This window comes from Salvelinus sp. IW2-2015, linkage group LG21 (genome assembly GCF_002910315.2).
Source record: "Salvelinus sp. IW2-2015 linkage group LG21, ASM291031v2, whole genome shotgun sequence".
Classification (NCBI taxonomy): Eukaryota; Metazoa; Chordata; class Actinopteri; order Salmoniformes; family Salmonidae; genus Salvelinus; species Salvelinus sp. IW2-2015.
In genome coordinates this window covers 1,069,054-1,086,848 of record NC_036861.1, presented here as the reverse complement: position 1 = coordinate 1,086,848, position 17,795 = coordinate 1,069,054, and the positions used below count along the sequence as shown (strand labels likewise).

The 17,795-nt window shown below is 40.0% G+C and overlaps 1 protein-coding gene across 2 annotated transcripts; it reads right to left on the bottom strand.

Moving 5' to 3' along the window:
* Positions 1-641: 641 nt before the first annotated feature.
* Positions 642-11,603, bottom strand: LOC111982441 (CD276 antigen). Of its 2 annotated transcripts, XM_024014008.2 has the most exons (8): positions 11,499-11,603; positions 9,364-9,446; positions 8,815-9,138; positions 7,783-8,103; positions 6,123-6,248; positions 5,065-5,118; positions 3,851-3,898; positions 642-3,515 (listed from the first exon to the last, which is right to left on the bottom strand). In XM_024014008.2, exons 2-8 carry the CDS (start codon positions 9,434-9,436, stop codon positions 3,457-3,459), a joined length of 1,005 nt encoding a protein of 334 aa, XP_023869776.1. In that variant the 5' UTR covers positions 9,437-9,446; positions 11,499-11,603; the 3' UTR covers positions 642-3,456. The 2 variants fall into 2 exon arrangements, with proteins under 2 accessions (XP_023869776.1, XP_023869777.1); XM_024014009.2 differs by lacking the exon at positions 5,065-5,118.
* Positions 11,604-17,795: the final 6,192 nt, after the last annotated feature.

Below are 17,795 nucleotides of genomic sequence, written 5' to 3'. Positions count from 1 at the left end.
CTTTCCATTTTTTAATAATGGATTTAATGGTGCTCTGTGGGATGTTCAAAGTTTCTGATATTTTTCTATAACCCAACCCTGATCTGCACAACTTTGTCCCTGACCTGTTTGGAGAGCTCCTTGGTCTTCATGATGCCGCTTGATTAGTGGTGTTGCAGACTCTGGGGCCTTTCAGAACAGGTGTATATATACTGAGATCATGTGACAGATCATGTGATGCTTAGATTGCACACAGGTGGACTTTATTTAATTAATTATGTGACTTCTGAAGGTAATTGGTTGCACCAGATCTTATTTTGAGTTTTCATAGCAAAGGGGGTGAATGCATATGCACGCACCACTTTCCGTTTTTTTTTTGTAGAATTCTTTTCATTTCACTTCACCAATTTGGACTATGAAGTCCAAATATAAGCCATTTAAAATACAGGTTGTAATGTAACAAAATAGGAAAAACGCCAAGAGGGGGGGGAAACTTTTGCAAGGCACTGTATAGAATACATAATTCTAAAGAAAAAATAATATTTCCTTTGTGCACTAATTATATACATTTTCCTCACAATGGGTTTACTGCTTTTGGTTCCTTAAAACTTATTAAAACAGTTTAGATCTTAGAACATAAAAGAATGCAGATTAGCCAGCCCATCAATTATGATTTTTATTTGTTTAAAGATTATAGTATTTAAAAACAACAATTGAAAATATTTACAAAACGTTCAGTGTAACAACTTTCTCCCTGTCCTATATTTAATGAACAGTTTCAAGGTGCAGGATCTGAACATGAATTTCACAGTGCAAAATATACCCGGACATACTATACAAAATATGATTTTACATGTTATATGTGGACAAAGTAAAAAAGCTTTAATCTCAATGTTATAATTAATAACAAACAAGTTCACATATAAAAACATACAAAATGTAGCAATAACAAAGGTGCAGAGCAGGCCTCAAGCAGGCATATGTATGTGCTGAAAACAGGAAGTTGTATTTAAAAAAAAAATTCAACTTATTAACAAATCAGTTGATAATCACTTCATATATAGACAGGATTCCTCTCTCATCTTGACCTCTTACACTACGAAATAACATGTCTTATTTTTGTTTGAATTGGGAAATAATCATAACTTCACACTCAAACATAGTTGTATAGTAGATAGAAATAGGTTAATCATATCTGTATCTACAGTGCCAACTGCCAAGTATGCACTTAAGTAAGAAGGAACAGACACTGTAGAGGAGTGTGAAGGAATTGTGGAAGGTGTAGTCTTGTTGTGGACGCCATTCACCTCAAGCTGCCACAATACAACAGATTTCTCAGTCTATATGTAATGCCATCGGCAACATGGTAGCAGTAAAACATCATGGGAACTGAAACGATCATTATATAAACAGAAGACAATTGCTGCCCCTTGCATAACACAAAATGTTTTTCCAAATGTATCATAATCAACCACCAGGTGAAGATGTCTATGTTGCCTTGAAACTGATACCAATTCTCTCAGATTAATAATTGACTCTGGTTCCTTGTTTTTCATGTTTACTGTTGCATGCCATTAAAACGACTTCATGGAGGCGAGCCGGGGCTAAACATAGACCTATATTTTCCACCAGCAGAAAAAGGAAGGACAAAACAAACAAACTGCTGCGGTACAACTGTTGAAGCAACAGGCTGTTGGTAACAAGGAAGGTTAATGTTATAATAAATTCCAGAGATTACACAGTCAAGTCAAAGGTTGAATTCAAAATGACTCCCTATTCCTTCTAGTCAAAAGTAATGTACTATTTATATTTTGCCTAGCATTTCTTCACATACACATTGTAGCAGAATCAAAGTCCAGGGAGAATAGTGGCAGGCACAGTAGAGTATCTATCAGAACCGTCTTTCAGAGGCGAAACCAGTTTACTTCATATTTTTGGAAAAGTGATATGTACACGCATAAACAAACAACACAACAACATTGTCAGTCACCTCCTTGTCTGAAGGACAAGTGGAGAAACAGGCTAATGTCAAGCATTGCATTTTTCTTCAAAAGTCTCATTGAATGCAGGCCTACATTGAACACCACACATTGGCTGTTACTGTAGGCTGAACAATAGAACAGCTATTACCATGTTAAAATGTTTTGGAAGCATTTATTCCATTGTTATTGATTGTAGGCCAATCTGGTAGGCCTACATTATGATCAAATAGACACACTAGCCTACTTGACCACTGTCAAAACTAATTTAAAGTGGTTGCAGCCTCAGTGTTCACAGTAAACACGCGTCCGGAAGTGGGACAGAATTTTCACAACGTTCAAGTTTGCGCTCAGCAGACCTGAAGTTTGCTCAGTGATGAACAAAATCAGAGGGAACATTGCTCATGAACCTTCTAGTATAGTGTGAAACGTTACAATGATTAGATGGCTTGGTGTTAAGAGTACAGTTTGAACAATCATGCTGGTAGAATCTACAGTATACTGACACTATGGCAACCCTATACAGCAGGGATCATCAACTACATTCAGCCAGGGGGCCGAGTTTTTTTTCTTTTCTTTTTTCTTGAGTCGTGGGGCCGGAACATAATTACAAAAAATGTGTAGACTGCAAATTAAACGCAAGAAGCCCAAAAATATATGTTTGACTAAAACATAATAATTTCAAACCTTGCTGTGGACCGACAGTTTGGGAACCCTGCTGTACAGAACCAATCATGTTCGGCTTTTAAACATAGGCTGTTAAAGTCTTCAACCACAGTCATCAACCACAGTGTTTAAAGGCTGGTATCTATATAAATATAGACCTGCATTTTCCACCAGCAGATAGCGCAAGACAAGAAGAAAGGGGAACGAGGAAGGCCACAAACAAAATCCTCTGTGGTAGGAGCACAGCGCTGGCTTTTGGTTACAACAGTGGTTGTTGTACAGTCTTGCGAAACCCTCTTTCAGAAGGGAAACCAGTTTTACTACATGTTTTCAGAAAAGGGCTGTGTTCAAATTGAATGTTTGCACAACCTTAGTATACAACAGTGTGTAAACTTATAGTGATTAGATGGTCTGGTGTTACAGTATAGTAATAACAACCACTAATGGTAGAATCTACAGTATAGGAAACGTGGAATGTTAAACCATGCACCTTATAGTGTGTACATTGATTAGATTACCTGGTATTACAGTATACCAATGTTCTGCAGTGGTAAGAATCTAGAGCATAATGACACCATGGCAACCTTTATAGAAACATTGATATATAGGGCAGTTACATATCATTTGTAATCAACCACAGCCCTTAAAGGCTGCCATCATCAGTAGATTATGAAGAAACAAATGCCTCAATCAGAATGACCTGAGTGGCAAAGTGACTGTCATCGGACACTTAACAGGAAACAGTCCATCAAAAGATAGTGATGGTGACAAGCCCTTATTGATAGTCAAGGAAACAGTCCCTTCCAGAGACTGCCAGTTAACGAATAATTTACTAGAGACTGTTACGCTGGTCCTGTGGAGTGTCACTGTTTAGACCTGGACAGAGGGAGACTGAGAGTGATAGAGAACCGACAGACAGACCAGAGAAGGTGAAGAGAGAAAGAGAGAAAGAGCATAATGTTACACAATAATAGAAAGATAAAAACAGGAGAGACATTTCACTAATCATTACAAGGAGCACGAGCAGCATGTAAACTACAAGATAACAACAAGGTTAACTACAGGACAATCAATCATTTAAAAAAAACATGTCCCCTAAGAAACCATGATGCTGAATAGAAAAAAAGCTTTTATAAATACAATATATTTTTGACAGATAATTCATTATAGATGTACAATATAAATCTAGATATATTAATTGTAGATTGAACACGTGGACACAGTACCTTCTGCCTCAACATCTCCATCATGCCTGGTATCTGTTTGGTGGTCACCTAAAAAGAAAAAGACTAATCAGAAGCTGATCTGTGACATATTGTGGAGGAATGTCATCTAACATTTAAATCTCCAGAGGAACCTTGCCTCCTTCGAAGTTCAGTGAAATTAAGAGTCGGGCAGAAACAGAAAAGTTAGTCAAGATAGAAAATCTTCCCTCACAGTGCAGATAAGGCCAGCATTACATAATAGTATGACCCAAATACATAATCTCCCTTCACCACAGCCATGCACAGCTAAACTACGGAATTAGTACAGGGGGGAGTCAATTCTTAAGATTTCCCCATGAGATCAACGCAAAAGTGGAGCCATCATCATCGCCAATGGTTTGGTAAACAATTAGTAATCATCCGGACTCCATTTTATACTCCACTTGTGACGGATGAAACACTTCCCTTTGACCTACATTCAATCATGTTTAATAGGAAAGCTAAGACCGATACTGTGTGTACAGCATATCAGATATTACACAGGGACAGATACAGGGACGGACTGGGACAAGAAACCAGGCCCATTTTTGCCACTGGAGCCCCCCATACCTGCCCTGGCATGATAGAACAGATACTCTACGTACAGCATATCAGACATAAGGGCCCAATGTAAACAATGTATCTCCCTCTGAAGCAACAGTAAAGAGGAACTGATAGAGGATGTGATATGGAAGGTTGAGAACAGACAGACATGCGTTCTGGGTGAGTGGCCACAGTTTCACAGTTTTACTGTCCAAAGCTGAGTGGCTAGTTTCACAAACCAAAAGCATGTGAATGCTAGCCTGGTCAAATATCTGTTTGTACTACTCTTGCCAACTCCATAGCTCATTGTCAAGACAAAAATGTTAGGCATGACAATGACTGACAAGGATTTGGCATAATAGCCCAAACAGACTGGCACTCAGGCTATGTGAATGCATTATGGAGTGTTGTTATAATTTATAACAGTTATAAAAGTATTATAAAAAGTTCTAATTTATAACAGTTATAAAAGTATAAAACAAAAATATAAAACATCATTCCAAATATGATGCTGGTCATTATAAAGTATATGTATTGCTTTTACAGGGAATTATGTGCACTGTCTAGGAAAGATGGGAAACCATAAACCCAAAGTGACAAATAAATATCAAATATTCCATATTTCAATAAATACTGAATATCGAAGGACATACTCATTAACGGAAAGGTGGACTGCCTTCGAGCTCCTGTCAAAAATGACACAAAACCTAAATGAAATCAAAAAGATCATCATTTAACCAAAAGTAATGTTGATGAACAATAAATAGCCTACTAGTGCAGTTAATGCTTAATCCATTAATAGATAATAGTATTATTATAATATTATACACTGAGTATACAAAACATTAAGGACACCTGCTCTTTCCATGACATAGACTGACCAGGTGAATCCAGGTTAAAGCTATGATCCCTTATTGATGTCACCTGTTGAATCCACTTCAACCAGTGTAGATGAAGGGAAGGAGACAAGTTTTAAGAAGGGTTTAAGCCTTGATACAATTGAGACATGGATTGTGTATGTGTGCCATTCAGAGGGTGACTGGGCAAGACAAAAGATTTAAGTGCCTTTGAACGGGGTACGGTCGTAGGTACCAGGCGCAATTGTAGAACTCCAACACTACTGGGTTTTTCACACTCAACAGTTTCCTGTGTGTATCAAGAATGGTCCACCACCCAAAGGACAACCAGCCAACTTGACACACCTGTGGGAAGCACTGGAGTCAACATGGGACAGCATCCTTGTGGAACGCTATCGACACCTTGTAGAGTTCATCCCCTGACAAATTGAGGCTGTTCTGAAGGCAAAAGGGGTTTGCAACTCAATAATAGGAAGGTGTTCCTAATGTTAGGTATACTCAGTGTATATGATAATAGTAATATGGATTGGATTAAGTATTAACTACACTGCTATTCATGGTTAATAGCATGCCACAACATGCCACTGATTTGACTACTCTAAATGAATGGCTGAGTTACCAGACAACATTACAGGTTGTGTAATCCCCCATGCAAAGAAAAAATGGATGGCTGCCAGAGCATGCAGGCTTGGCAGAGGCAGGGCCACTGTACAGGTTAATCTAGCACTAAAATAGCATGACAAACATATACATGATCAGATACATGATCAAAGCTCCATGTAATGATATTTATTAATGGAGTTATACACAGACAACAGTTTCTACTGTATGAGTATGACAATTCATGTACTTACGTTGGGCGGAGCGCCTCTTAAATAACAGCAGCGCAGCAAGGAGTCCGATGATCAGAGATCCTATGACTACAACTGGGGCTAGCCAGTTGGTGGGGGAATCAGAATCCAATTTGTCAGCTTTGCTACCTGGACAGACAAAATGGACATAAATTGGGAGTTACAAAATCAATAGGCAAGTCATATGAAGTCAAGAGAAAAAGGTCAAAGTCAGGTCAAAGTCAGCATCAGGGCATTTCACACACAGACTTGAGCTCTGTTCAAATCTGCATGCATCTTAATAACCTTTTACTGCAGTGGGCTAAATCAAGGTCACACAGAGAGATTGTTAGTCTTAAACAAATCTTGAAGACTGAAATACAACAAAACCTTTTGACATAGAAACACCGGATTTGTTAAAAAAACACATCTTTATTGATTGTGAAATTCTGAAAAATATTCCTAACATTCCACCCATGAGGCCAGAGAGGGCACTTTTGGTCATTGACAGCAGGAAAGGGCTACTTTACTTCCCATTGCTAAGAACAATTTGTTTTGGCATTAGATGGATCATTTGTCTTGGAAAATCCCCAGCCAGACTAAAGAACAACAGCTGGAGGACCGCAGATCAGAAAGAATATTCAAAATGGCTGCCAGAGATGAGAAACACAACTGCAGAGACAGAATGTTCTGGTAAGAAGGTATTATGATGACTGCACTGAATCGTGATAAGAGGGAGCATTAGAGACAGATTGGAGACTATGAGCTCTAATTTGCAACTAGTGCAGGTAGTTACAACTCCACCTTCATTATTTCATTATTAACCTAGTAATTTCCTGTAGGCTCATCAGATGACAAGTAGACTGGGTTAAGCAAACATTGAAGAGTTTCCGGATTCCTGTTGAAACACGCATGAAGAGAGTGCCGGCTTGTAGCCCTAAAACCCGCAAATGAGTTACTCTTGGTTCGTTCAGCCATTCCTATGGCGAAAATTAACGGGGAAAGAATAGGGTTATGAGATAAACACCGAAAATAAGGTCTGAGGTTAACACAGGTTTAGGAGATCTTATATGTTTTGTTTTATGAGATAATATCAGTCAGATTAATATGACCTTTATGAATTATGAAGCCAAAATTCACAAAAAGTTATGTTAACTGATGAAGATTATCTCGTAGAACTAAACGTATAAGATCTCCTAAGCCTATTATCACCAAAGACCTTATTTTTGGCATTTATCCAAAAACCCTAGAGAAACTCATTTTCCCCATAGGCTTTGTCCAACAAACCATTGGGGGAGTTAGTGCCTACAAAAATATGCCATTACTATTGCTATCTGTTGTTTCTTACCCAAACCAACACAAGCAATTTTCTTTTTCCAGTTTCAAGGAAGGTGTTCAGTCAGATTGAGGAGCATGTTACGGCCTGACCTACTCCACTCCTCAGTGACATGTTGTTCTCTCATTATAAGGCTGACTTTTATTGTGCTCGCACATGATAAAGACGTCGTCAAAAGGCCTATACTAATAAATGTAGACTAGATTGAGGCTGAAATGTCCTACAATTATCAGGGTCAGGATGAGGGAATACGAGAGACTTGCAGGTTTTGGACTTGACCCTGCTTTTACAAAGGATGACATCACCAACATATTCATACCCATAGGTAGCAGCCGTGGCAGCACGTACCTAAGTCTCGCGGCGCAAACTGGATCACAAATGATGCCATCCCCTCCACGGCACCATTGGCATTGAGCACTTCGCACGTGTAGTTTGTGGAACTGAATGTAGCCTTCTGCACTGTGAATTTACTGGAGAGGCTGAACGGTCCATCGTCAGTCTCCTTGGCCACCAGTTCAGCACTGTGCGTCCAGTCGTTGCGAAACTGGTCAAACCACCGGATCGACCCTTTCTGTTGCCCGCCTGTAGAGTTGCAGAAAATGGTCACAGCTGTGTTCTCTTCGATGTTGGTCTCAGGGATGGAGCTCATGGTTGGAGTTATGTACTTAGCTGGAAGAGAGAGAGAAATCTATCATACATGTGGGTGATATTTGCTACATCAGTAGTTATACAACGTCAATGGGTAAACATCGTTAAGACAGACTTTGCACCTTTTCAACGTCCATCCGAGGGTTATAACTTGGAATGAGATTACTGGACGAGTGATTTTAATAAACTGGAATGACCTTTCTTCTATCTCTAACACACGTTCTATTTTAGTGTGTGTGTACTAGGCCTATTGTGTAAACACTGATTGCATGACATGGGTAGAATGACATTATGGAGGCTAGTTGTGGACATTCCCACTGGTACTAGTCTGTTCCATTTGAGCACTGTCATTCTGAAACAGAAAGTAACTCTGGCTCCTGCTGTACTGTCCAATCACACACATACAAATAGATCTGAACTCCCCTTGAACACATTCTAGAATAAACATCCTGATCAACTTCGTATCATAAATGTATGGAAGTGTGTGTGTGACAACGGAAGTTGAATAGAACTTAATTTCAACACATTTCGGCATGTGGGCATCATAACACCCTGATGAAGGCTATGAGCTGAGACACATTTAAAAAGCTGTTGTATTCTATTCTTCTATTGACCTCCAAGGGTGGCTGAATATCTCACATGTTCAGTTTTCTCCTTTCATGAACCTATGTTGAAAGGTGCTTATCTTTTTATAATCACACTTGGTTGAACTGTAGACAGTACAGGACTCACCTGTGACACTGAGGCTGGTTGTAGCTGTATCATCACCACTGTCTGCTCTCACCATGCATGTATACACCCCCTTGTCGGCCATCTTGGTATTTGTCAACAACAAGGACACATTCATATTATTCTTGTTCCAGGATGGCTCAGCAAATTTAAACCCAGGAGTTAGGTGACATTTATCTTGATGGTATTCCAACAAAAGAGCTTCCGCCCTCTTCCAGGTCACGGTCAAGATGGTCACTTTCTCAACAGCTTTGACATTACACTGCAGCAATGACTGCTGACCATAAACCCCATGGGACTCTTCATTACACTCCAGTTTGACAAAATCTGTAAGTAAAATATCATTTCAGAGACAAATTGACAATAATACAAGACAGAATTACTGGTATAGTAGTCAGTTTTATGATAATGTGACCAATCTTACTAAACTTTTAGTAAAATATAATATAAATTTCTCCCAAACCCCTAAGTTAACAATCAGCTGAAAATAATAAATAAATTTTTGTATATAACATTTTATAACCATTATTATGGCATTTATGCACAACTTACTCCCAGAGGAATTTCCAGCTCTGATACAGGCTAAATGGATCGCAAAAAACAGGAAGCTGGTAGCTGAAGTCATCTTTGGATTCCTGAGTAGGTAGAGAGAAATGTACAATGACAACACTTGCCACAGCAGTATGAGGTGTTAGGTTTTAATTATCAGAGTAAGAACTCGACGGACACTATTAAAGCTTAAACCAAGTTAATTCTTCCAAAAGGATCGAACAGCTGAACAGACACAGACAAGGTTACAATAGTGGAGGTACGTATATATGTACCCCACTCTGGTTGGAGTCTCCTCCTTCTCGCTAAACATTGCATCTATTGCTAGGCAGGAAACTAAGTGATACGGGCAATAAACTTTCCCTTCTCCCTTAACGTGACCTGAACTCGACCCCTTTCATCACTAATCCACGACTCTTCCCCCTTATTAATGCCTGCCACATATGATCGGTTTCCCTACACTCAGTATATTCCAAGCTTCATTGCCTCCACTATATACCTTCCTCCTACAGATAACCATTAACTTCTGGTGTAGACCCTCTAAACCTAAGCCTCAATATTTCAATAGGATACCTGATAATGAACCCTATCCCAAGTTTAGGAGAGAACCCAGAATCCATCAGAGGTAAGTCTATAGACTGCCTGTCACTCACAAAGTGCCTCTGGACTGTTCCCCCGAAAATAAAAATAAAACAGTTGCTAACAGAAACAAATCCAATTTGACTAAAGTAAAGTGCTGAATAGGTCTTAACTAAGTACATTGTGAATGAAGGTCTAACATAGGCAACACCTTCAACTGTCCCCTATTAAACTATCTATTTGTCACCTCCCATCTGAATTGTCAACATGCCTGTTTCAACTATTTCTTTGGCAGACAAATGCAATAAAATGTGAACATTATACAAATAGACAAAAAAGCATAACACTCACTGAAGGAAACACATTCTATTATTAAGGAAACATTGTGGGAGATGACAGTCCTGTTAAATTCATTCAAGTGGCCACTAAAGCTGTTGGAGTTATTCTCCCCCATAATATCCTCATTGCTTCTAGAGCCAATGCAGCTGAACAATGCCCAAAGGAATAAACAGCTGCAATGAGAGAATAAGGGATTTTTTCCTCCCTAGTGAGGGCTTCTGGAGGGACCTTTTACAGAAAGATGCATGAAATAGGCCTACAGATGCAAAAATGTATGCAATAATCAAGGGACAAATGTGCAATACCCTTCAATTTGTTATTTAGCACATTCTTTGTCGTAGAATCCCATTACACTTCACTTTAAGGGGAAGTAAATGAGAAGGAAGTTCTGTCAGTACAATTTAGCCCTTGAACTTAGCACTTAACTTGGTTGTGGTTTGAAGCCAAAAACAAACAAACAATTCCATATAGTATCCATGTAGAGAAAGCTCCAAAAGTTTTGATATACATAATTAAACATAACCTGCTTGAAAATGCAGCCCTCAGACCTTTCACTGGGCAAATATACATCATTTGACTATGCAAATAAACACCTACTGGCAGTGGGCACATACTGGTTGAATCAACGTTGTTTCCACGTCATTTAAATGAAATTATGTTGAACCAACATGAAATTGACGTTGAATTGACGTCTGTACTATAATGGGTATTCTGAGTCTTTTCAGGGTGCCGGCTCATTTGGCTCTGTTCACTTAAAAGAGAAGGCGCATTGGGTTCCCAAACGGTTCTTCTCTCAAAAATGTACATAGAACCATGAAAGAAAATGCTAATCTTCAACGTAAAGCCCAAATTAAGGCTATAATTGTGTCAGATCGTGAAATGCGCGTTCAAATAAAATGTTACCTGGCCAAATATAGAATATTGCGTTTTTTTTTTTTTTACAAACAGCAAACATGAGCATGGACCCGATTATTTATTGTTTCTGCAGTGAGGATTCACCCTCTTTCGATAATTATTTTGTAACTTATCTGCATTAAAACGTTGTTTTGAGGTCAAAAATCAATAATAGCAGTATGCAAATCAGGGAATCAAATGGACGGCTTTTTTTTAAATCGGTAAACGCACACTTGTAATGCAATATGAATGGTCAACAATTTAATAAACCTTAATCAATATTAAGAAAAGCTAGGCTAGAGACACCAAAAACGTTAAAATCTTACCGCACAAATGCTTCAGGTTGTTACAGTGTGGAAGGTTAGAGTGAAGCTGATTTAAAGATTACACTGACAGGCTGTCTAAACTTTCGGTTTCGATTTGACGCATTGGTCGTTTTATGGTCATTGCAGTACGCAAGCCTCTCAACAGCGGCAAGGTGACGGTTCAGGAGAGGGTTGGTCCTTGAAAGCAGAGAGGAGGTGGGTCTTTCAGGCAAGGGGAGAGCATCGTCACGTCGAGACTAGGGGACCTCATGGACTAGGGGAACTCATGGACTAGCAGACCTCATGGACGGGGTGGCCTAATCCTAGATCAGCAGTCCTACTCTGAGAGGCTTGATACATATAGTACACATGGCCCCTGATCTCTGACTTGACTAAATTTGAGACCATAAAAGTTATCTGTACTGGTACAAATGTGTCTGAGACAAGACCAAGACACTCAAAATCAGTGGTGGAAAAAGTATCAAATTGTCATACTTGAGTTAAAGTAAAGATACCTTAATAGAAAATGACTCAAGAAAAAGTGAAGGTCACCCAGTAAAATACTACTTGAGTAAAAGCCTACAAATATTTGGTTTTAAATATACTTAAGTATCTAAAGTAAATGTAAGTGCTAAAATATACTTAAGTATCAAAAGTAAAAGTACAATTATATATATTTTTTAATTACTTACATTAATTAAGCAAACCAGATGGCATAATTGAATTTGTTATTTTATTTACGGTTAGCTAGGGGCACACTCCAACACTCAGACATCATTTACAAATTAAGCATTTGTGTTTAGTGAGTCCGCCACATAAGAGGCAGTTGGGATGACCAGGGATGTTCTCTTGAGTGTGTGAATTGGACCATTTTCCTGTCCTGATAATCTTTCAAACTGTAACAAGTACTTTTGGGTGTCAGTATGGAGTAAAAAGTACATAATTTTCTTTAGGAATGTAGTGATGTAAAAGTATTCAAAAATATAAATAGAAAAGTAAAGTACAGATACCCCAAAAAACGACTTATGTAATACTTTCAAGTATTTTTCATTAAGTACTTTACATCACTGCTCAAAATGTAGACCGAGACCTGTTTCCATACTGCAACACTAGTATGTGTCATGATATTTATGCCTGCTGCATGCACAAAACTGTACATTCAAGAACATGTAGCCTATAATTCAACAATTTTCAGATGGGTGGTTTGAATATGTTCTTATTGAAATATTTATAATTTGATGTTACCAAAATGTGTTGTGAGGAAATGGAGGATACAGCATCTAATACAGATGCAGTAGTGCACCAGGGATATATGAAATTAAATTATTCAATTGAACAAAGGGCAGATGGACAGCATTAAATTAACTTTGCCATCATTGGACAGATGGGTGCTTGTGTGGGCCTACAGTTGGAGCATACTGTTCGAGAACCAATTCATCCAAACACTGGTTGACTTTTGAATTTTCTGTAAAGATCAGAAATGTAGTGTGTTAATGTTTGTGTTTCAAGTGCAGGAGTTGCATGAACTTGGTTATAAACCCATCCTCCTCATTGGGAAGGAGACCAGGAAGGGTATTGAGCAGCCTTGGGTCCAGATCAAGTGGGCCTACACAAATACCTTTTTACGCAAATCATGCTTGTAAAAAAATGTACAATTATTGGTAAAGGACTAGAGGTTGATGATTTACTGGTATGTGTATAAGTCATTTAGACTACATTTTATTCAACAATAAAAAAAAAATGAAAGTGGTTGCCTTAGTCACTCAGTCATGTATTGTAACTAATGTATCTGTTTCTGTGATGAAATTAACATTTCTTCAACATTGAATATCACTGTCACAGCTTGTCACCTGTCTGAGAGAGACTTACACGGTTATCAAAATGTCACGCCAGGGTAAACCTACACGAAACACAGCCCTTATTTTAAGTGTTTCTGAAATCCATTGTGGGAAAAATGATTTGTGGAAACCGATTGGAACCATTACCCTTCTTGACCGCTAGGTTTTACAGGTATTAAGACACCGCCACTGTTGGGCTCTATGGGGCTGAATGGCACAACAAAATAGCTAAGAATCATGGTGAAAGTAGCCGTAACTAGCAAAGGATCATGGTCGATGTAGTCGTTTTCATCCTTCCTGAGAGAGCGCGCATCGGGGTGTGAGCCTCCTCGTAGCCTGCTGGCCTGTGATTGGTCTGTGTCAGCACGTGGTCCCGTGTGACGACAAATGTAGTGATCAGAATGAATCACCATTTAAAGCTTTGGAAGTGGAGAGGAGGAAATGGCGACTGCGTTTGAATCTGAAAGTGCGGCAAGTGAAGTCAAATTAAATCAAATTGTATTTGTCACATGCGCCGAATACAACAGGTGCAGACCTTACCGTGAAATGCTTACTTACAAGCCCTTAACCAACAATGCAGTTCAAGAAATAGAGTTAATAAAATATTTACTAAATAAACTAAAGTTAAAAAAATCGAATTAATCAAAAGGTAACACAAGAAATGTACATAACAATAACAAGGCTATATACAGGGGGTACCGGTACCAAGTCAATGTGCGGGGGTACAGGTTAGTCAAGGTCATTTGTAAAGTGACTATGCATAGATAATAAGCAGCGAGTACCATTTGATTAGTTGTTCAGCAGTCTTATGGCTTGGGGGAAGCATCTTTTTGGTCCTAGACTTGGCGCTCTAGTACCGCTTGCCGTGCGGTAGCAGAGAGAACAGTCTATGACTTGGGTGACTGGAGTCTTTGATACTTTTTTGGGCCTTTCTCTGACACTGCCTTGTATAGAGGTCCTGGATGGCAGGAAGCTTGGCCCCAGTGATCTCCCGGGCCGTACGCACTACTCTCTGTAGCGCCTTACAGTCAGATGCCAAGCAGTTGCCATACCAGGCGGTAATGCAACCGGTCAGGATGCTCTCGATGGTGCAGTTGTAGAACTTTTGAGGATCTGGGGACCCATGCCAAATCTTTTCACCCTCCTGGGGGGGAAAAGGTGTTGTCGTGCCCTCTTCACAACTGTCTTGGTGTGTTTGGACCATGATAGTTTGTAGGTGATGTGGACACCAAGGAACTTGAAACTCTCGACCCACTCCACTTCAGTCCCGTCAATGGTAATGGGGGCCTGTTCGGCCCTCCTTTTCCTATAATTTACAATCAGCTCCTTTGTCTTGCTGACAATGAGAGAGAGGTTGTTGTCCTGGCACCACACTGCCAGTTCTCTGACCTCCTCCCTATAGGCTGTCTCATCGTTGTCAGTGATCAGGCCTACCACTGTTGTGTCGTCAGGAAACTTAATAATGGTGTTCGAGCCGTACTTGGCCACATAGTCGTGGGTGAACAGGGAGTACAGGAGGGGACGAAGCACGCACCCCTGAGATGTGTGATAATGAATGGAAATTAGTGAAATAAAGACTAGAATAAAACGAGCAAAAGTTTTAGTAGAAGGACTGGTCCAATAATGTCTTTCTTATTGGACTGCGCTTTTTGGACAAGGAAATCAATTTGGGAAATCAAGAACTGTGAAGAAAACAGTGGGAAAGATGGATTCAGTCAAGGTGACTAGACGCAGCCTTGTTTTGGGTAATTGTGTTGATGAAGAACAGAAGAAGCGTACACTGGATCTGGCTAAATTGTCCACGTCAGAAGTAACATGTACTGATCTTCGGAGCAGGCCTCCTGCCAAAGGAGTTATAGCCGGGGTCTTGTTGGATATAGATGATGAGTACCACTCCCAGGAGTGGTCAGTGCACGTCGCCTGACCTGTATGGTAAATGGAAGGAAGGAGAAAAGCCTGTCGATATTGTTGTTTGAGGAGACTCTACCTGAACATGTGAAGCTTGCATATTTGAGGTATGCGGTGAGAGCATTTGTGTCCAAACCATTACACTGTGAGAATTGTAAAGGATATGGTCCCGTGTCAAATGTTTGCAGATGGGAGAAGTATGATATTGAAGAATCTGTGAATGGAAAACGTTGCAACTGTGATGGGGATCATACTCCGGACTTCCTTGAGTGCCATGTAAAGGTGAAGGAGGTTGAGGTGTCAAGGATCAGGGCTGTACAGCAGATCTTCTATGTGGAGGCGGTGAAGAGAGTCAAAGGGGCAAGAGGCAACAGTGTTGAATATATGGCGGTGGATGCATTGCAACCAGCTGCTAGTGTTTTAAGTCAATCGAGTGATCTGGATACACTCATTGTGAAGAAAGTGAATTTTGTGGCATTTGTAGCCACAGTGATTGATTGTACAGCACAAGTGTCTAAGAAGTCCAAGAAGCTGGATATCACTATATCTGCAACTGAGAAGTGTTTGGGGCTCCAAGACTTCATGGCAGAAGCACTAGAAGGACTATTGTTGTTAGGAAATGTCCCGCCATCACAGGAAGTTTCTGAGCCTGTGTTGGGACCTGATTAGAATTATTTTTTTTACAGAACAGCAGGTTGATTTTGTTTAGTTCATTTCTTTGTTTTGATAGTTTGTAAGATATTTTATTTATTTATACCCAAATATTTATTTTCTTATAATCCACCCACACAGTAGGTGGCGGAATGCACATTTAACCGTTTTGAAAGCCATTAAACTATAGAAGAAGAACATCACCATTTAATTCGCTCGAGGCAGAAGATGGCGGAAACCGAGGTTTTGTTTGAAACTGCTAGTGAATCGGGTGACGCTAATAGTACAGAAAGTGAGAATGAGTGGGTTACCATGGCGAAGAAAAAGGGAAACAAGATAAGTAAAGCTGTGGTGGAAAAAAAGGAAACCACTAGACTCGTTTTTAGTCGGGAGTGAGAGTTTTGGATCAAAGCTACTTGGGAAGACCATTTAACATCACAAGGAGAATCTGGATTGTTTTGAAGGAAAGTGTGGAGGCGGTGAGAGTCACAAGAAGTGGTCTATATTTAGATTTTGTTGTGTGTCTGCGGAGCAGAAGAAGCGTGTTTTAAGACTCAAAAATATATCTGAGTGGAATGTTTCCTGCGTGGGTTTTCGCAGCAGGGCGCCCATCAAAGGGGGTTATTTCTGGTGTGGCGGAAGAAATAAAGGCAGAGGATATTACTGAAGACATCGATGGAGTGGTTGGTGCACGTCGACTGACCTGTATGGTGGAAGGAGAAAATAAATCACAGGACGTGGGTGGCACCTTAATTGGGGAGGCGGGCTTGTGGTAATGGCTGGAGGGGAATTAGTGGAATGGTATCAACTACGTGTTTGATGCCATTCTAGTCGCTTCATTCCAGCCATTATTATGAGACAGCCTCCACTGAAATAAATTCACTTCATCCATGCTACTGTTTTTGATGAGTCTCTCCCTTCTCACATAAAGATAGGATTCATGAAATGCCCTGTAAGAGCTTTTGTGCACAAGCCCCTTCAGTGTCATCAATGTAAAAGACATGGTCATGTGTCAAGTGTGTGCAGAAGGGAAGAGTATCGTATGCCAGATGAAGTGAAATGCTGAAACTGTGGAGGTGAAAATGCGCTTGAATTCCGGGAGTGCTCTGTTAGGGTGGAGGAGAATGAGGTGGCAAGAAGATTGGAAGGAACGAGTGGCGGGGAAGAAACTATGGTAGCAGAGCCACCACGACCAGTGAAGGTTTCTCATCAACCGAGGGATAGTGAAATGCTACATGTTGAAAAGGTGGGCTTTGTATTATTTATTGCAACAGTCATACACTGTACAGCACAAGCAGAGAAGAAGTCTAAGAAAACAATTTGGAATCATTGTGAATGCCGTTGAAATTTTTGGGGGTCTTTGTGATTTCACAGCCGAGGCCGTGCAGGAAATCCTGTCGGGAATGTACCGCCATCGCAGTAGCCGAGCTTGTGACTTCACGCTCCAGACCAGACACTGGGGGCCTGCTTGGAATGCAGTTTTTCCCAATCAATGAACACAGTGCAAAAACAACAACTTCAGAAGTGAAAGCTATGACATTTGGTTGTAACATTCCTTTCCAATTACTGTCAGGCTGTGCTTCAAAGTTTTGAATACCACCCATTCATCTGCGAGTCACATATTGGAGCTTTTGCCAATGACACCAGATGGAGTGAGGGACAACTTTAACCTCATGCCCTTTAGCCAGCAGGCCTGTGAGTCCAGCACTACAGATGCCAGGGGCTTGGATCATGTACATAAAGCGCTTCTGTCAAATAACTCTTACAAATATTAAGGAGAGTGTATCAAAACAATAGACTCAGGGAGGGAGGAAGAGGAGGACGGGACTCACAGATGAATGGGGGATATTCAAAACATTCATGCACAGCCTGACAGCAATTGGAAAGGAATGTTACAATGAAATGTCACAGCTTTCACTTG